This window comes from Microcebus murinus, chromosome 4 (genome assembly GCF_040939455.1).
Source record: "Microcebus murinus isolate Inina chromosome 4, M.murinus_Inina_mat1.0, whole genome shotgun sequence".
Classification (NCBI taxonomy): domain Eukaryota; kingdom Metazoa; phylum Chordata; class Mammalia; order Primates; family Cheirogaleidae; genus Microcebus; species Microcebus murinus.
Window position 1 is genome coordinate 91,340,117 of NC_134107.1, and position 21,037 is coordinate 91,361,153.

General features: G+C 38.5%; 1 protein-coding gene across 4 annotated transcripts in view; it reads left to right on the forward strand.

Annotated features, from left to right (window-relative positions):
* The first annotated feature begins 3,403 nt into the window (after nucleotides 1-3,403).
* The window catches only part of BCO2 (beta-carotene oxygenase 2), a 38,280-nt gene continuing 20,646 nt past the window's right edge, over nucleotides 3,404-21,037 (forward strand). For 2 of the 4 annotated variants that reach the window (XM_012749563.2, XM_076002513.1), the window contains exons 1-4: nucleotides 3,404-3,551; nucleotides 5,012-5,090; nucleotides 6,189-6,300; nucleotides 16,775-16,979. In XM_012749563.2, coding sequence (XP_012605017.1) covers nucleotides 3,511-3,551; nucleotides 5,012-5,090; nucleotides 6,189-6,300; nucleotides 16,775-16,979 — 437 coding nt within the window. In that variant the 5' untranslated portion in view covers nucleotides 3,404-3,510. Of the gene's footprint in view, nucleotides 3,552-5,011; nucleotides 5,091-6,188; nucleotides 6,301-11,616; nucleotides 11,828-12,704; nucleotides 13,844-16,774; nucleotides 16,980-21,037 lie in introns of those variants that run through there. The other 2 variants (XM_012749568.3, XM_076002512.1) reach the window with 2 other exon arrangements.

Sequence of the window (21,037 nt, forward strand, 5' to 3'; positions counted from 1 at the left end):
GTGCCATGGTGTCAGCCTCGCTCACAACAACCTCAAACTCCTGGGCTCAAGCAATCCTGCTGCCTCAGCCTCCTGAGTAGCTGGGACTACAGGCATGTGCCACCATGACTGGCTAATTTTTTCTATATATTTTTAGCTGGCCAATTAATTTCTTTCTTTCTTTCTTTCTTTTTTTTTTTTAGTAGAGACAGGGTCTCACTCTTCCTCAGGCTAGTCTCGAACTTCTGACCTTGAGCGATCCTCCCACCTCAGCCTCCCATAGTGCTAGGATTACAGGCATGAGCCACCGTGCACGCTGTAACTTTTTTTAAAAAGGACATTTTGCAAAATATTTTCTTTTACTTTGTGACCTCCTTCACGACTTCTCCTCCTTCCTGAGCTCAAAGTGGTATTAAAGGATAGTTGATAGAGGCCATCAAGGTTTACCTTTTTTCTTTTTTCCCTTCATGTTCTTAAAGCAAAGATTTACTTTTCAGTGGAACAGGAGGAGTCCATTTTCATAAAACTTCTACTTTCTCTGCTGTATCAGATGCAACCCATATGCATACCATCAGTAGAATTTTATTTAATAATTTTATTATTTTATGCAACAGAAGGTAAACTTGAGGCGAGAGATGCTAAAATTCTGATACAAGAGCAAATATTTATTTTAGGTTTCCAGTGCTAAAACTTTCTATTTCTAGAATGGTGGCATAGTTCTGATTTAATATATTTGAAATATGATTTAAGGATATGTCGCCTTGTTAAAAATAGTCTTTTAAAACATAACTTTAAAAGAGCAGAGCCTTGAAAATAATTAACAGAAACAAAATTTCCTAGGCAATTTTTTCTTGAACGTACATTAAATTGTATAACTTTGCTAGCAAGGGAATTAGCAAGGTGGCATTTTGTTTTTGTTTTTTTTGTCAGTACAGAAATGGTATGAAAACAGAGGGGTTCCAGAGTTAGGAAACAAAATGCTTACACAAGCAGCTAGCTTTATTTGCTTTCTTGCTTTTTTTTTTTTTTTTTTTTTTTTTTTGAGACAGAGTCTCACTTTGTTGCCCAGGCTAGAGTGAGTGCCGTGGCATCAGCCTAGCTCACAGCAACCTCAAACTCCTGGGCTTAGGCAATCCTCCTGCCTCAGCCTCCCGAGTAGCTGGGACTACAGGCATGCACTACCATGCCCGGCTAATTTTTTCTATATATATTAGTTGGCCAATTAATTCTTTCTATTTATACAGTAGAGACGGGGTCTCGCTCTTGCTCAGGCTGGTTTTGAACTCCTGACCTGGAGCAATCCGCCCGCCTCGACTTCCCAGAGTGCTAGGATTACAGGCGTGAGCCACCACGCCCGGTCGCTTGCTTGCTTTTTAAATAAGATAGGGTTTTCATTTCATAAAGTCATAAAAACATCATGCCTGTGGCAGTGACAAAGGAAGTCTGTGGCATGATGGTCCCAGGCACTTGGTATGGTAAAAATGAACTTTTGTAACACTCATGATTTATATACTTGGAGTGTAGACTCATTGGGTACTTTGATGTGCATCAAAGGTAGACATTCTAGTTATGCCTAGTTGATGTGGAAGAAAAAAGAGAAAATCACCTTATAAGACAAAGGTCAGAACACCCCTCCATAAGCTAGTGTTAAAAATGAAAAAGAATAGAACATTTAAGAAGTATATGATAAGAACACATAGGCTGGGTGCAGTGGCTCACACCTGTAATCCTAGCACTAGAGGCCGAGGTGGGAGGATCGCTCAAGGTCAGGAGTTTGAGACTAGCCTGAGCAAGAGCGAGACCCCGTCTCTACTAAAAAAAAAAATAGGAATAAATTAATTGGCCTGCTAAAATATATAGAAAAAATTAGCGGGGCATGGTGGCGCATGCTTGTAGTCCCAGCTACTAAGGAGGCTGAGGCAGCAGGATTGCCTGAGCCCAGGAGTTTGAGGTTGCTGTGAGGTAGGCTGATGCCATGGCACTCACTGTAGCCTGGGCAACTAAGCGAGACTCTGTCTCAAAAAAAAAAAAAAAAAAAAAAAAAAGAACACATATATTAATGAATTTGAAATAGTCAGTTTTCATCCTTCAACTCTAGTGTCCAAAGTGGGCCAATAAACATGAAGTGAGGTCAAATGGTGATTAGAAGCAGAGCACTAAACAAGTTAAAATTTTATTTTATTTTAATTTTTAAAATTTTTGTAGAGATGGGGGTCTTGCTATGTTTTCCAGGATGGTCTTGAGCTCCTGGCCTCAAGTAATCCTCCCATCAGGGCCTCACAAAGTGCTAGGATTACAGGTATGAGCCACCACGCACCTGGCCAAGGTTCTAATTTTAAATGGTCTATTGCCAATGAGTTTTCTCCAGTTGTAAAGATGTAGAATGCACAAATTACACATTTTTAAGTTTGGGGACTAACGATTTTTTCTTTGATATGGAGCAACCCAACTGTTTCCATGTCCTGTGTACTTTCTAGATATTTTTTTTCTGGACAGAGTCTCACTCTGTTGCCCGGGCCAGAGTGCCGTGGCACTCAGCAAACATACAGATTTATACACAATAGTTCCAAGTCCTGATGACAGCTAACATTTAAATAAGCAAAAGGAAAAAAAATGTATATAAGTATTAAATATAGTTCATTAAGGTGTAAGATTTTGTACCTGGAGCTTATGGAGGGGTGTTACTGATCTTTGTCTTATAAGGGGATTTGCTCTTTTTTCTTCCACATCAAGTAGGCATAACTAGAATGTCTACCTTTGAATTGCACATCAAAGCACCCAAATGAGTCTACACTACAAGTATGTAAATCATGAGTGTTACAAAATATTTTTTGAAAGCTGCTGCCAATTTAAGTCGATTAACTTATTGACAGATCCTGAAAGGAATTTTCTAAAACTGTGTCATTCTGAAAGTTTGGTTCCATCAAAGAGAAAGACAGGCAGAAACTGAGGCTCTGGATCTTGAAGCCTTGCTTGTGGGCCACCGGAACATAGGGTTAAACCCTCCTGGAGACAAACCAACAGGAAGACTGTAAATTTTACTTGAAAATAGGAGGTGGTTGTACTACTTTGTGTTCCTTTGCTGAGATTCCACGGTTGCTCAGACACACCCTGCCTTTTCTTGGCAACTCTTCTTATTTCTTTCTTGGAAGACCAGGTTCAGATTTTTTCTTTTTCCCAAAGGTACACTGGGAGGCGGGGAGAGATTTTTGTTTTGCGAATACTCCAAGTTGAGGGAAATTTTTGTTTCGCGAATATTCCAAGTTGGCTTTCCTCTGAGATAACTAGAGGAAAGCCACCTTCCCACAGATCTAGGCTGGGGGGGGGGGCGGGGCTCTGGCGGGGTGGGGGCGCGCGGAGGGGGGTGTCCCATCACGTGACTCGCGCGCGGACTGGCGGGAGCGCTGCGCACGTCGCTCCGCCCGCGGAGTCTGCGTACTCGCGCGCTTGCCGTCCTCATTCCCGCGCTTTCGCTGAGGAGGAAGGTCCCGACGCCACGAAGTAGACTGGTCTTGGGGTGGGGCCGGAGGGATGAGCGCCTGTGAGAATGTGACTGAACGTGAAACAAGGAAGTGAGCGAGGATGGAAGCTTCCTCTCAGGGTCTCTAGTGGGGGGAAGCACAAGCAGGGAGGAAAACGGGGGGCGGGAAGGGAGAAAAAAGGTAGGTGAAGTGGCCTGAGGAGCCCGAATGGCAGCTTAAGGCAGAGGGGAGAGTGCTAAGTAAGAACAAGTCACCAGCGCCTGAGAGTGCATAGCCAGCATCAGTGGCTGCGAATGGTGTTTGTCACACGATGGGGACCAGCCTCTCGACCAGGCCTGGATTTGGCTGAGGCCCTAAGTTATGACAGGAAAACTTATTTATTTTTACAGAAGCAGAAGTACATAATTATGAGTTTTCATTTGACATGTGTGCACGTTCTGCTACTTTGAGGAAGAAGAGAAGAGGTGTGAAAGGGAAAGGGAAGAGTAAAAGGGGAAGGGAGAAGAGAAAAACGTGCATGTTGGCTTCTCTGAAACATTTTCCAACTCTTAAGGCAAAGTTAGCACTGCTGTGCGTGTGTGGTATTTTTCTACACGTTACTATTATAGCACTTAAACTCACGTATTTTAAAGGTACTGGCAGGAATGTAGATGTATAATATGGAATTAACTGAACAAACATCTTTCTCTATAACTGGTTGTTTTTTCTGTTTTATATGTATGCATGTTATATACGACTAATCAAACCAATTCATTACAGTTCTGTATCAGCACAGTTTCTTAAAAAAAAACCAAAAAAAACCCCAAAACAAAACCAAAAACAAAAAAACAAACAAAATAAATAGATAATTTGAATATGGACAGGGATCTTCATCTCTAAGATGTACAGACCATTCTAAGTGTCAACATTTAGACTCCTAAAGAAAATACTTTCAGAATTAATGGAAAAGTAATTTAAAAGTAAAATTTGATGCTATATGAGGCAAGGGAGGACAGTGGAAACAGTCGCCACCTAGAAGAGTGAGAGCTTGGTTCTGGTCTAGCTTAGTCTTACTTGTTTGAACTTGGTTAGCCATCTCTGTTCCTGTTATCTCACTTGTAAAAATGAGATTGAGTTGATGAACTGTAAAATGTACTTCAGTATTAAGTTTTTGTGAAGTTGGAAGAATCTTAACTAAGCCAGTCCTGAAACAAAGCAGAGGTACCAAGGAGACTAGTTTGGCTAAGTATATAGAGAGGCGTAGTTGAAAACGATAAGTTGGCTCCAGGTAAGGTAGGGCCTTGCAAACTATGCCATGGAATTTGAACTTAGTCTGGAGCAGTGAATAGCCAATGGAAGGGTTTTGAGTAACGGGAGTACAGTAATCAAAAGTTTTGAAAAATTACCCAAACAACAGTTGGTAGGATGCATTAGAGAAGGGAGAAATTGAGTTTAGGTAAGTGACAGATAATGAGAGCCTAAATTAACAGTAGCAGAAGTGGAAAAAAGAGAAGGATTCAAGAGAACCGCAGAATTTGTTCCTAAATTTGGCATTGCTCTAAACTTTACAGCTCGTGCCTCCAGAATATGATGACGAGTCACCTTATAAAATCTGATACTAGAAATTGCAAGAGACCAAGAGAACTAGAGGTAAGCTATATGCTTCTGGAGCCTTAATCTTTTATTCTATTTTGCATACTTCTCAAATTTCTTCCATTTAACACAGCTCTGTGGATAAATGGAATTTAATGTTTTCATATTCTCAGAGCTAGGACTGTCCTACAGTATAGCAAGAACTATGTTGACTCCAACAGCTTTTACACTAAGTATAAACCTTCAAGATACTTAGGAATTTATTTTTGGTAGCTTGTGATCTAGAAACAATAATGAGTCCATGCCTTTGTGATACATAGGACTTTACATAATTATTTTGCTATGATAAGTAAGATACCTAAGTACTATAGTTACTGATCTTTTTAAAGAAGAGCACTGCATCTTGTCCTTTACTACTCCTCTATCAATTGATCTGTTGCATTTGGGACATGATTTGCTCCCTGAGGATTATATTATTTAGCAAAGTTTTGCAAGCATTTGGCTATTGTCTAAATTAGTTTTGCTACATTGCTGTGAAAACATCTACTGATATAGGACACTTTTTTGTCAGGGGATTAAAGCCATATCCAAAGTCTAATTTAAAACCAAAATAAAATTTAATTTGTTGAGCAAGGTGCTTTTTGGGTCTATAAGTTTTCTTGATAATAAAATTTCAAATGACTGATTAGGCCATATGATTTATGGCATTTTTTTTTTTTTTTTTTTTTTGAGACAGAGTCTCACTTTGTTGCCCAGGCTAGAGTGAGTGCCGTGGTGTCAGCCTGGCTCACAGCAACCTCAATCTCCGGGGCTCAGCGATCCTACTGCCTCAGCCTCCCGAGTAGCTGGGACTACAGGCATGTGCTACCATGCCCGGCTAATTTCTTGTATATATATATTTTAGTTGGTCAATTAATTTATTTCTATTTTTGGTAGAGACGGGGTCTCACTCAGGCTGGTTTCGAACTCCTGACCTTGAGCAATCCGCCCGCCTTGGCCTCCCAAAGTGCTAGGATTACAGGCGTGAGCCACCACGCCCGGCGGCATGTTTTGTTTTGTTTTGAAAAATGTTTTATTTGCTTTTTCTTAATAAGTAGAATGTATACACACATATATATATTGACCATACTTATTTTCTTTACTTGGTTCTATTAGCCTCAAGTGGCAGATAGTCCACAGCTGTCCTCTGTTGGAAAATCAGATTCATCTTTCTCTGAAAGTTCTGGACTATTTGATAAAGATGAATCCCTGGAGAAAGATTTGAATGGTGATGTATAAAATGCTTATATTTTTATACTTCAATTTTATAATGCAGAAGGTTTGTTATATTTCATAACTTAATGATTTTTCTTGAACAGATATGAGCAAGGAAATTAATCTAATGTTGTCTACATATGCAAAGATATTAAGGCAAGTACTTATAGTATATTCTCTTGGGTCTTTATGCTAGCAGTTTTCTTTTGGAAAGTCTATAATGGGGAGTTTATTTTTTTTTTTTTTTTTTTTTTTTTTTTTTTTTAGAGACGGGGTCTCACTCAGGCTGGTTTTGAACTCCTGACCTTGAGCAATCCGCCCGCCTCGGCCTCCCAAAGTGCTAGGATTACAGGCGTGAGCCACCACGCCCGGCCTTTTTTTTTTTTTTTTTTTTTTTTTTTTTTTTTATAATGGGGAGTTTAATTCTGTGACTGCAGAACCTATCCAGTAATTAAAACTTTGAAGTTTCTTATTCTACCTCAGTTCCTTACAATAGATTAGTTGGTTATTTTCAGAGTATAACCTCAACTCTTCCACTAAATGTCCTTTGTTTTGCTGTTTCCAGACTTAATACTAAATCAGATACATCTTGGTCTGTAATTCGATGACATGCTTTAAATTTTATGTGAATACCTCTTTCAGAAAAACATCATTTGGTGAAATTAATGATAATAAAGGAGTGATATTAAAGATAAATATTCATTTCATATAGAGTCAGCTCTCTGTGTCTGTGGGTTCCACATCTGTGGATTCAACCAGCCATGGATTGAAAATATTTTGGGAAAAAAAATGTATGGTCGTGTGTGTACTGAACATGTACAGACATTTTTCCTTGTCATTATTCCCTTAACAATAGAGCATACCAATGATTTACAGGAGGAAGGGCGGTATGGGCTATATATATAACCTTAACATTTGTACTCCCATAAATAAAAAAAAACACAACTATTTACATAGCATTTATGTGTCAGGTATTATGAATAATGTAGAGATGATTTAAAGGATATGGAAGGATATGCACAGGTTATGTGCAAATACTATGTCATTTTATGTAAGGGACTTGAGCATCCATGGATTTTGGTATCCATAGGGAGTCCTGGAACCAATTCCTAATGAATACTTAGTGATGACTGTATTTATATTTTATCTATATATATTTGAATTCCTAATTTAAATATTTTATTAGCCTGAAAGTATTATATTTTATAAGGTGGTTTTTAACTGCTAGATAATCACACTTGAATAATGATTTGTGTGGCTGTAAAAAGCAATGTATATAATTATGTATAAGATATGCTTTCTGCTGTGTCAGGGGACTTTTTGAGTAGTCAAAAATATTTGTGGGAATAATTTAACTTCTTCCTGAAGAGTATTAGTAAATTAACGAAGCTCTGTGGTACAGAAAGCCATTAAAATGAAATAGTTAACAAATATGGTATAATAAAGAATGTCACCATGATTTGTGTGTTTAGACTTTATAACTGTTTAGTTTAACATAAAACTTTTTTCCCCATTAGTGAGAGAGCAGCAGTAGATGCATCTTATATTGACGAGATAGATGTACTCTTCAAAGAAGCCAACACTATTGAAAACTTTCTCATACAAAAAAGAGAGCTCCTGAGACAGAGGTTTACAGTGATTGCAAACACACTGCACAGATAAAATGTATACTTAAAATAAGTTGAGAATTTAAACTTATTGTTGTAATGAAAACATGGCATGCTTTGAAAGCTCTCTAGGTAAAGAAAAGTATATCTTAAACAGAGAAGGGGAAACTTGAATTTCTTTTCTATATTTAAAAAGGGCTTTAAGCTGGACATTAATATGAGCTATGTCACTTTTCTTTTGAGGGTCAAATATTTGTCACATTTTATAGAAGTATAAATTATTTAAATTCTATGAGGATTCTTTTGGTTTTTCTTCCTTAACCTTCCTAACCTTTCTGAAATATGTAAAAGAGGACTCATTTAATTTATAATGTTTAACAGTATTGTACTTTTTCTTTAGAATATTTTGTTTAAATAACAAATAATTTTAAAATGTTTTTCATGGTCAATATTTTTATAAAAGAACATTAAAACCTTAAAGGTAATTTGTCTAGTTTCTTATTATATAATAAAATGGAACTGTATTCTATTATTTTTTAATATTACCATTTGATTATTTTCACTATTATTATATATGGTTAATAAAAACTCTTGGCTTAAAATTATTTTCTTGTGATAAAAGTAATAAAATAAAAACCAGAAATTACTAACCAGAACCTTGTATGAGTTAGCTTTTTACACATCAGCCACATGAATGTATGCAGTTAGTGAATTATATTTAGAAGCCTTAGCAGCAGTATGGTTTGAGATAAAGATTAGTGATCCAAAAGTAAAGAAATGGCCTTAAACAATAACACACCTTTGATAGGTCATTTTCATCCTCTTATAATTTAGAAATTGAATTTGGACTAGAAGATCTGTACTATTCATCTAGGTAAAAAAATTCTCCTTTTGATATACAGTACTGCTATGATGTTATTGAGAGCTGTCTGTATATATAGATAGCTATATAAATATATGGGATAACTAATTAGATTTTTAAAAATCACAGTACCCATTTTTTAATCATAGATAATTCAGTCTATTATATATATATATTTTTTCCAATATAAGCAATCAGAAGTTTAGATATATTTGCAGACAGTACTACAGAGAATTGGTATTCCTAAGAGAGATACATTTGCCTTGCTGTTTTCTAAACTCTAAAATAAAATCTCTTTTCATTGAATTACTATTTGAAGGAATAAACACCACACAACATAAATACCCATACAAGAGAGGATGGCAGAAGTGGAATAAAATATTTTCTAAATAAACCTGGTTATTAAGTGGAAAACATTTATTGGGTTGGTAGAGGTATACACTGATGGTACAGAATAGGTTGGAGGTCAACAAACTATTAGAAATGAAATTTAAAAAACTAAATACAACCAGAAGACTATATTTGAATTAATAAGACATGTTACCTGGATTTTGAGTCATTTTCTTACATTGCAGAGCTCTTTATGTTTGGAACACAAAGATGACTCTGTTGAACTACCATCATTAAGAAATATTCTTGCCGGGCGCGGTGGCTCACGCCTGTAATCCTAGCTCTCTGGGAGGCCGAGGCGGGCAGATTGCTCGAGGTCAGGAGTTCGAAACCAGCCTGAGCAAGAGCGAGACCCCGTCTCTACTATAAATAGAAAGAAATTAATTGGCCAACTAATATATATACAAAAAATTAGCCGGGCATGGTGGCGCATGCCTGTAGTCCCAGCTACTTGGGAGGCTGAGGCAGGAAGATTGCTTGAGCCAGGAGTTTGAGGTTGCTGTGAGCTAGGCTGACGCCACGGCACTCACTCTAGCCTGGGCAACAAAGCGAGACTCTGTCGCAAAAAAAAAAAAAAAAAAAAGAAATATTCTTGAGTTGTTTTTTCTAAGCATGTATCACTAATATGAAAAATAAGGCCAACAGATTGATTCAGACTGGATTTCATAATATTGTTGCTGTATTCTAATGGTACCACCATTGGTTAGCATCTGGTTATTCCCTTTGCAGGTTCAGAAAATTGATTTGGGCTGGGCATCGTGGCCCAAGCCTGTAATCCTAGCACTCTGGGTGGCCGAGGCGGGCGGACTGCTCAAGGTCAGGAGTTCGAAACCAGGCTGAGCAAGAGCGAGACCTCTGTCTCTACTATAAATAGAAAGAAATTAATTGGCCAACTAATATATATAGAAAAAAGTAAGGCCGGGCTCGGTGGCTCACGCCTGTAATCCTAGCTCTCTGGGAGGCCGAGGTGGGCGGATTGCTCGAGGTCAGGAGTTCGAAACCAGCCTGAGCAAGAGCGAGACCCCGTCTCTACTATAAAATAGAAAGAAATTAATTGGCCAACTAATATATATACAAAAAATTAGCCGGGCATGGTGGCGAATGCCTGTAGTCCCAGCTACTCGGGAGGCTGAGGCAGGAGGATTGCTTGAGCCAGGAGTTTGAGGTTGCTATGAGCTAGGCTGACGCCATGGCACTCACTCTAGCCTGGGCAACAAAGTGAGACTCTGTCTCAAAAAAAAAAAAAAAAAAAAAAAGTAGCTGGGCATGGTGGCACATGCCTGTAATCCCAGCTACTCGGGAGGCTGAGGCAGGAGGATCGCTTGAGCCCAGGAGTATGAGGTTGCTGTGAGGTAGGCTGACGCCACAGCACTCACTCTAGCCTGGACAACAAAGGGAGACTCTGTCTCAAAAAAAAAAAGAAAATTGATTTGATCATTTTATTTGGTATGATTAAGACTGGGGAACTGATTTTAAGTTACAATGTGTTTACTGTTCAGAACAGCTATCTTTTAGTATAAATGTGCCTGAAAGCCTAATAATTAAGGCTTTTTTAAAATAAAATTTTGATAGCTTTGGTACCATCTACATAAACAAGAATAATCTTTCAATAGGAGATATGTTACTGCAGGAATACCATTGCTCTTTAATTTATAATTCTAATATTACTCTATCATTTCAATAAATTTAAAAAGTTTATAAATTATTTTTTATTGTTTACTAATCAAAATATATTAATATACTGAACCATCTTCGTATGCTCCTCTCCTAGGCACTGTGTAAAATATAGAATAGTTTAAGACACTACCTCTTGACAATTTTAACCATTCCTTTCTTGAAATATACTTACAACTTTGTTAGGAAGACATGATATATTACTATTAAAAGCATCTCTGTGGCAATGCTGTGGGAGTTACTAGAAGGCCTTTGGCATTCTTACTTTGTAGCCCAGTGTTTGATACATTGGTGCTCAAAAATATTTGTTAAATTAATAAAATCATATGTAATTGTACATTTTTAAGGGCATACTTTCACAGGATCTTACACTAGATCGTCAGAAAATGTTTTGTAAAATTAATCAATAGAAAAGATCTAGAAGTTCTCATAAATATTTAAAAAAAAAAGAAGGGTGAAATGATTTAAAGGCAGAGAGAAAGAAGGACAGGTAAGTTGTTGCCAGATTTTAGAGTCCTTTATTGACAGTCTAAATTTGGACTTTGTTCTATATTCAAGTCTTTCAGAGGAGAGGAGTGGCATATGAAATGACCCCATGGATCAAGATCAGCTGATTTAACCAGTGTGAGGATAGATTTGCAAAAACAAAGTTTAGGAAAGGAGACCACTATTGGTTGTCTAATATTAAGATTTCAAACAGCTACTTACAGATAGGTTGTTGGGATACTTGTCATTGGCTGTGAGACCAAGAGAGATTACAAGTGTTCGAAGCCCCACCCCTTACCCTCCTTCTCTACCCTATTATGTCAGTGAGCCAGGGACAGTCCAGGAAGTTCTGTGAGTGTTCACTGTTTAGTGGTACTTAAATCTGCCACTGAGTTTGAGAATTTGGAAATCTTGGGATCTGCTCAATGCAAAAATGTTTTTTTGAATCTTTCTCCATTCTCTCAGCAATCTTTCTACCATTGCAGTGGGTTTCTTTTGGGTGATAATGCACCGTCTCCCAGGTAGGAGATTCACCCCTTCCTCTTCCTTGTTCTCCTCTTCCTACCAGTCTGCACTTAGAATACTGTGCCTCTTTTCTGAAGATTACTGGGAGCTTCTGAAGTTTTCTACTCTGTGTGGAGCAGGTACAGGCAGCAACTCTGTAGAGCCAGAAGTTGAAGACTGAGTCAGGTTTGCTTAGTTATCATCAGGGAAACAGCTGTTATGTTTGCATATTTTATACAACATATAAAGACAAGATTCACAGGTTAGGATTCTCTTGGATCTGCAACAGGAAGAATTTTGACTATTCAGAGTTTTCTAAATTGAAAATCACTGACACTTATTCTACTGTAAATGTTTGGTTCTTCTATTTGCAATCTGGGGGACTGCTTTAAAGCCTGTTTATTGTCTTGTAGCTTTCTTTTCTTTTCTTTTCTTTTCTTTTCTTTTCTTTTCTTTTCTTTTTTTTTTTTTTTGAGACAGAGTCTCACTCTGTTGACTGGGCTAGAGTGCCATGGTGTCAGCCTAGCTCACAGCAACCTCAAACTCCTGGGCTCAAGCCATCCTACTGCCTCAGCCTCCTGAGTAGCTGGGACTACAGGCACGTGCCACCATGCCCGGCTAGTTTTTTCTATATATTTTGGCCAATTAATTTCTTTCTATTTATAGTAGAGATTGGGTCTTGCTCTTGTTCAGGCTGGTTTCAAACTCCTAACCTTGAGCGATCCACCTGCTCGGCCTCCCAGAGTGCTAGGATTATAGGCATGAGCCACTGTGCCTGGCCTCTTGTAGCTTTCTATTTTAGTTACTATTGTTATGTGATTTATTTTTTGAAATGCTCTGATCTAGAGCTATCAGAAATCATAATGACATGCACTATACATTTTTAAATTATTTAATTCAATAATTTAGAGCATGCAATATTCAAGATATTATGTACTGGAAGTATGCAGTATTATGTATTGGAAGGAGAAGGGATACAAAAACCAGACCCTGTACTAAAGGAGTACTGGTAGTGCACATTTATCACAAAAGGTAAGGTAAGTGCTGTACCATTTGAAAGCTATGTGAGTTTGGACTAAGGAGAAATTAGTTCTTGCTGTAGGAAATGGGAATGCCGTGTATATGAAGCAAGTGACATAGAAACTGGATCTTGAAGGATGAGTTTGGTGAGTGAATTACATCTGAAGAAGATGGGAAATATCTTAAGTGAAGAGAATGGTATGTTATGATGAGGAGAAAAGAATGAGGAGTGGTCCAGTTAGGCGGGAGTGGAAGGCATTAGTGAGAGGCAGAGCTGGACAGGTAGTTTGCAGTGAGATTGCACAGGGCCTTCATCAATGCCTGACCAAGCAGTTTAAATTTTACTTGGTAAGCAGTGATGAGCCATTTGTGAAGGTTTTGTGGAGGAATATATGATGCAATCATATCTACACTTAGGAAAAGTAGAAGTAGTAGAAGTGCTTCACAATCTTTTGTACATCATAGCACACATAGAAAATGATAATGTGTTTACCGAACATTGGAGTAAATTGGATGGGACTGGGGCCCTGATGAGCTACTTGGAGCTGCAGGCAACTGGCCTGGGGTCTCTGGCCCTTCCAGGGGCTAAGAGGATCAGGAGGCCCACAGTTAGAGGAAGGTTGTTTCCTATCTGTTTTCTCCTTCCATAGGAGACTGTTAGAATATCCAGTTAAGAGGTTGTGAGGGCCTAAATTAGGACAGTAGGAAGGACGTGACATACTGAAGGGAAGTTGAGGCATCAGTACTGATAGGGACAGGCTTAGGGCAAGGAAAAAATTGTGAGGGGGCTGCCTAGGAAGGAAGGACTAGTAAAAATTTTTACAAAGGATTTCTTCTAGTTCCCCTTGCAGACTTCTGATACCTAGTAATTTATACTGGCCACCGCATATCATTTTCATAGCATCCTCTTACTGGTCCTGTGTGGGTAGAGTCAGCAGAATTTAACCACTTAGTGAATGTGTGAGGGGCAGTGGAGAAGATGAATTCAAGGTCCATGGAGATATTGAATGAAAGTAGGTGATTTAGTAGGTGGGAAAATTCATTGCAAAGGGGGAAAATGAAGAATTTTATTTTGACATGTTGAGAGTCACATGCAAGAAGTAATTGGTGAAATTAAAGAGACTGGATGAGATTACCAAGTAGAGTGCTGAGATTAAAGGTTCAAAGTCAGACTTGAGGAACATGTTCATGAGGTGATAAGAGGAAAAGGAGCTGATAAAATGGAATTAACCTTTGGAAAGTATCTACTGTCGTCATGTTTACTTATGACAATAGGCATAAACAGGAATTTTTATCCCCATTTATCATTGAAAAACCTCAGGCTCAGAGAGATTAAGTAATTTGTCCAAGGTTGTCAGCTAATAAGTAATCAGCTGGTATAAAGCAGAGACTAATCAGAGACGGAGCAGGAAAGTTAGAATAGAACAACGTCTCAGAAGCTAAGAATAGAAAGGGGTTTAAGAAAATGTTGACAATATCAAATAGTATGGAAAGTTTGAAGAACATATAGTAGATTGACAACAAACAGCATGCTATGGAGTATAGAACATAGAGATATGTAAATATTTTCTAAAATATTTAAAATTCCTGTATCTTTACTCAGACAAATGCCTAGTCAGGCTGTTCCATTTAGTTCTACTTAAATAAATAAGAGGAGTAAAATATCTTACCTCTGGGAATTAATTTTAATCTAAGAGGAGAATAGAAAAATATACATAATGTTAATAAAAGTAGAGTAAAATAAATACCAGAGTTTCCTTCTCTATCTTTCCAAAGCATCTAATACTGTGGTTCCCAAATTTTAGTATGCTTAAGAATACTTCCCCGCCCCTCCAGATTCTGATTTATTAGGACCAGAGTGGAGTCCAGGAATCTACATTTTAGCAATAACACCAGATATTTCTGTTGCAAGTAGTTCTCAGACCAGACTCAGAAACAGTGCTGAAACTAAACACTTAGTACAATATCAGTATCTGTGTGTTTACTAAACAGTCAGTTCCTTTATGTCAGGGTTCTAATACTTTTTATCCCTTAGTAGTACTTAGCACTTTGTTGAATGAATAAAATAATTCAAAGAAAGAAGATATTACATCTTATTGGATCGATCATTACAGTCTATGTACATAATAATAGCTGGCATTTTTTGAGTATTCTGTTCTAGAAGCTTTACATAAACTAACACATTTATTTCTTATAGCCTTAGGACTGATAAGAATTCTTATCCCCAGCTTAGAAAGGAGGAAACAGAGCACAGAGCAGTTGTAAGTGTTTTACTTATACAGCTGCTTATTTGGGAAGTGGCAGATTTGAAACCAAGCAGTCTGGAGTCAGGCAGAGCCACAGCTTACACTCTTAAATATTATACTATGCGGCTTTTTAAGGGAAGTATGCGGGAAGTACTGTAACATTTGAGCTAGATGTACTGCAACACTATGCGGGAAGTACTGTAACATTTGAGCTAAGTCTTGAAAAACTGATGGAATTTTCTTAGGCATAGGTATTGAGAAGGGCATTCAGGATGAAAGTGAATCAGTAAAGAATTGGGTTTGACGGAATTGTTACATGTTATATAGGAAAGTAGAAGGTCTCATACTCCAAGCTTTCAAATTTTTGAAAGATTTGAAAGAAATGGGATAATAATTTGCTAAAAGAATGCAAATTTTATTTCTTCAGTGGAATAGTGTCCCTATGTGTTAGCTCATTTTTCTCGTTAAACTTTTATGAAGTAAATAATTATATTTTACCCCCATAATATGCCGAAAAAAATTATATTGTATAGCACCTAATTAATTGTATATTTGACCACCTCTCTACTTTAGACAATACTGTCTTGTGAACACTCAGTAAGTATGAAATAATAGGGAAAATTTTCAGTTCCTTATTATACAATAATGATTTTTACTTCTCGTGGCTTTTGGACTTTAGGTAATTTCAGACTGGGTATTACTGTGTAGTTTAATTTATGATACCCTTGTTTTGGAAAATGGCATGTGCATTCATATGTATGCCATTAAAATAAAAGAAATTAAATTTAAGATCCTGGCTGGGCTCAGTGGCTCCTGCCTATAATTCTAGCACTCTGGAACGCTAAGTGGGGAGGATTGCTTGAGGTCAGGAGTTTGAAATCAGCCTGAGCAAGAGCCAGACCCTGTCTCTACTAAAAATAGAAAAATTTAGCTGACTAAAAATAGAAAAAATATTAGCCAGGCATGGTGACATGTACTTGTAGTGCCACCTACTTGGGAGGCTGAGGCAGTAGGAGTGCTTTAGTCTAGGAATTTGAGGTTGCTGTGAACTAGGCTGACACCATGGCACACTCTAGCCTGAGTAAAGAGCAAGACTCTGACTAACCAAGAAAAAAAAATTAAGATCCTATTAAATTCATAGGAATAGCTATGAAATCTTTAGGATCACATTCTGATGTATCTAAAGTACTGAGGTAAATATAATATTGAATGGTGGTGGTTAGTTCTTTTTTTTTTAGCTTGAAATGAAGTTTATGGAGGAAGGACAAGATAAATTTACAGAGAAAAAGCAAGATAAAGGTTTTCTATCATAACAAAAGGGCTGTCGGTCAATTCTTGTTATAACATTGAGGTTGCTATTAGCACATCTGGGAACAGCCTATAGGTGTATTCTTGTAAAAAGACAAGCATTGTTCAACTCTGAGAAATGATTAAAAATAGTAATTAAGCTACTAAGCTGATTATTAGGCAGATTAGTACTACAAGACATACAAGAAGGAATTGTGGTTTGAAAATGGAGAACCAAAGCATTGATAGGCTGAGAATGAGGAAGGAGAGAGGAAATTCTGAGACTCTCTATAGTCTTAGGTTCACATTTCCTTTAAGCTGCCAGTTGATAAGATTATTGTCTGTGAGAAAAAGGCATGTTTATAGATCATTTGGTAATGATTTTTTATGCTTTTGGTTTTCTCTTCACAGTTTTGAAGAAGTACTTGGGAAATACTCATCAGAAAAAAGCCATCTCTGGGCAACGGCAGAATCTGCCATGTATTGCCCCGCTACTGACCACAGTGGAGGAGACGCCGCAGTTCATCTCTGCTGAAGTTCGGGGACATTTTCCTGAGTGGCTCAAAGGCTATCTACTTCGCATTGGACCTGGAAAATTCGAGTTTGGGAAGGATAAGTAAGCCTTGAGTTTTGGAGATTTGCAATTTGCATTCTCAGCTTGGGCTGGTTCTATGGAATATGCATTAATAGCTGCCTCCTCTCTAGGAAAACTGTAATTCTAGAGGAGAAAAAAAAGGAGACTTCATTATTTTTAAAAAGTTCTGCTTTTTTCTGCTCTGCAGAATATCGTAAATTTGAAGCCCTTTGCAACTCTGTGCCAGATGTCAGGAGCTCTCTGTGTGACAACCTAGCTGTTTCATCACAAGTTCCTGAAGGAAGGGCAATGTCTCTATACCGCTCTCTCCCTCACCCAGTACTCACCAGACATAGTGACCTCTTTCACTTCCTCAAACTGTGCACAGCTATATTTGCTTAGTGTCTTGGCATTAGTTCTCTCACCTATGTTCCCTGATCTTTCTGAGTCTGGTCTTGTTATTCAGATATCAATTCAAATCTCATGTCCTTTGAGCTTTCCCTTTTCTCCCAATCTGAAAAGCCAGTACAGTTGTCCCTTGATGTTCATGGTGGATTGGTTCCAGGGCCCCCCTCAAATACTAAAATCCGAGGATGTTCAAGTCCCTTATATAAAATGTGAAATATTTGCATATAACCTATGGACATCCTCCTGTATTCTTCAGATCATCTCTAGATTACTTATAATTTCTAGTACAATGCCTACACATCACTTCATTCCTGTGAACTTAATACTCAGCAAATCAAGCTTTGCTTTTTGGAACTTTGTGGAATTTTTTCTTCTGAGTATTTTTGATTCATAGTTGGTTGAATCCATGGATGTGGAATTCAGGGATATGGAGAGCTGCCTGTATTTACTATATTACCTATTTTAATCCTCTACACACCACTATCGATGTCTAGTGTTTTTTGTTTGTTTATTTGTGTGTGAGCTGTGTTCTCCTGTCAGGTCAGTGATCTGTTCTTGGTTCTTGGTGTGCTCTTGCTGAAGAATGACAAGACACACTGGTAGCAAAGCAGGCAAGAAACAAAGTTTATTGAACAAAGTAAGATATGTTCACCACAGAGAGTGAATGAGCCCCTATTATTACAAGAGACCCTGACTGTTAATTAAAGTTTTATTTTATATGTTCTGGGTTTGACCCTCCCTGGCAGGCATGGCTCATGTGTCACCTTGATAACAGCTGTTAGTTATATAACCTGAGTCTTATGCATGGGGACTTCCTGTGAGCTTCTGTGAAAGCCCATGGGGGTGGGAGGTGCAAAACTGCAATGCAGATTTATGCTAATGACATGATAATTGGCCCAAGGTTACTTTTGGTCATGTTTCAGAGCCTACTGCACCTGTGCTGCTTGGCCTTCTGGGAATTTGTTCTTCAGGGAATCCAGAATTTTGTGGTTAGTGCGCTGAGTTCTCATTGGCAGTGCACTCCTCCTCCCTCTGCTGTGGTGGTTATCTTAAGCGGGGGCTTGCCTCCTGTCCCTGGGAGAACCAGAGACCCCTTGCTATCTATCTAACATACCCACTAGAATGTAAGTTCCATGAAGTCAGGGACTTTTTCTAATTTATCCTGTATCCTTACTATCTAGAGCAGGGGCCTCATCTAAATAGCACTCAATAAATGGGTGTAAATAAATGAAAAACCAGTAACTCTTTAACATATCATTTCTCTGTCTATTAGGGACATGAGGTGATGTGAAGAAACCTCTATGGCTAGGGAGGAATCTGCTTGTTTTAAACATTTTTAAATATTAGAAAAAATTTTTTCATTGTAGAAGTTTTTACCCATATTATAAAACGTTTTGAAATATAGAAAAGTTGGTAGGGGCAAACATGTATCACTTGACACATCCCCTATTAGCACTTTGGTATATTTCCTGCCAGTCTTCCCTACTATTTCTATATATTTGTTTTAAATAATTATAGTTGTATTATACATAGTATTTTTTTTTTTTTTTTGCCCTGCAAAAACACTTCACGCTATCATAAACCTTTATATCTGGGCCAGGCACGATGGCTCACGCCTATAATCCTAGCACTCTGGGAGGCTGAGGCAGGAGGATCGCTTAAGGTCAGGAGTTCGAAACCAGCCTGAGCAAGATCCCATCTCTACTAAAAATAGAAAGAAATTAATTGACCAACTAAAAATATATATTCATGGTGGCGCATGCCTGTAGTCCCAGCTACTCAGGAGGCTGAGGCAGTAGGATTGCTTGAGCCCAGGAGATTGAGGTTGCTGTGAGCTAGGCTGACGCCACGGCACTCATTCTAGCCGGAGCAAAAAGTGAGACTCTGTCTCAAAAATATATATATAAACGTTTATATCCTTGTTGCTACAAAGTCTGAATGACCATTATTTATAGTGGCTACATGATATTCCAGGAATATTGCTTTTTAAAACATAATTGTGGTAAAATATACATAAAATTGACCATCTTAACCATTTTTAAGTGTAGCATTCAATGGCATGAAGTACATTTACATTGTTGTGTTACCATCGATCCACAGAGCTCTTTTTAACTTGCAAAACTGAACCACTCTACGTATTAAACACCAACACCCAATACTTCCTTTCCCACTTCCCCTGGCAACCACCATTGTACTTTCTGTTAGTTAAGATACCCCATCCCTCCCTGACTCTGGGCCTGGTTGGAATCTGATCATGGTCCTCCTGTGCCTCTCCAGCTGTTACTAGAAATAGACCAAGAACTAGGGACATGTTCAAGATATCTTTGATTAAGATAGATATATTTCTTAACATCCCAGATATTTTAATTTGCTAAACCTGTTGCATCTTGTCTTCACTGAAGAATAGACTTATAAAATGATAGTGCTAGAAAGAAATACAGTGCCATATATTTGGGTGGGGAGGGAAAGAGGGGTATGCTGTTTGTTTGTCCCAGCTGCTCCAACAAGCCCTTAAGAAGTTACTTTAGGGCCGGGCGCAGTGGCTCATTCCTGTAATCCTAGCACTCTGGGGGGCCAAGGTGGGTGGATTGCTCGAGGTCAGGAGTTCAAAACCAGCCTGAGCAAGAGCGAGACCCCGTCTCTACATAAATAGAAAGAAATTAATTGGCCAAGTAATATATATAGAAAAAGTTAGCTGGGCATGGTGGCACATGCCTGTAGTCCTAGCTACTTGGGAGGCTGAGGCAGAAGGATTGCTTGAGCCCAGGAGTTTGAGGTTGCTGTGAGCGAGGCTGACGCCATGGGACTCACTCTAGCCTGGGCAACAAAGCGAGACTCCACCTCAAAAAAAAAAAAAAAAGAAGTTACTTTAGATGCCAGGACTGGGGTGGGGAGGAATGAAGGGTTGGGGGAGGTTTAGAGGTAGAGAAAAAGAGGGTGAGTGAGATACCAGAGAAGTTCTGCTTTTCCCTACTTTACATGTGTGTCTTTCACACAAGTTATAATTTTAAAAAAGCATATGAGGCAAGGAGAAGGAGGAAAGCAGGGAAGGAGGAGGAGAAAACTACTAGTCTAATCCCTAAAGAGTAACAGCCTCTTGCAAAAGGCTTATGGTATTTCACCTGCTACGGAAGGAGAAGCCCTAGTACTGTGGTCCCCAACCCCCCAGGCTGTGGACTGGTGCCCATCCTTGGCCTGTTAGGAACCAGGCTGAACAGCAAGAGGTGAGCAAGGAGTGAGCTTCATCTGTATTTACAGCCACTCCCCATCACTCACATCACTGCATAAGCTCAGCCTCCTTTCAGATCAGCGGTGGCATTAGATTCTTATAAGAAGTGCGCAAATACAGATTATCATTAGCAAAATTGACTGCATAATAAATGTAATGGGCTTGAATCATCCCCAACCTTCCCCTCCTCCCTGCCCTGGTCTGTGGAAAAATTGTCTTCCATGAAGCCAGTCCCTGGTGCCAAAAAGGTTGGAGACTGCTGCCATAATAATAATAATAATAATTATTATTATTTTTGAAACAGAGTCTCACTCTTGGCCCGGGCTAGAGTGCCATGGCATCAGCCTAGCTCACAGCAACCTCAAACTACTGGGCTCAAGCGATCCTTCTGCTTCAGCATCCCGAGTAGCTAATATATTATTGAAACCAAGCAAAAAAGCCCAGGATTGACCCACAGGCCTCT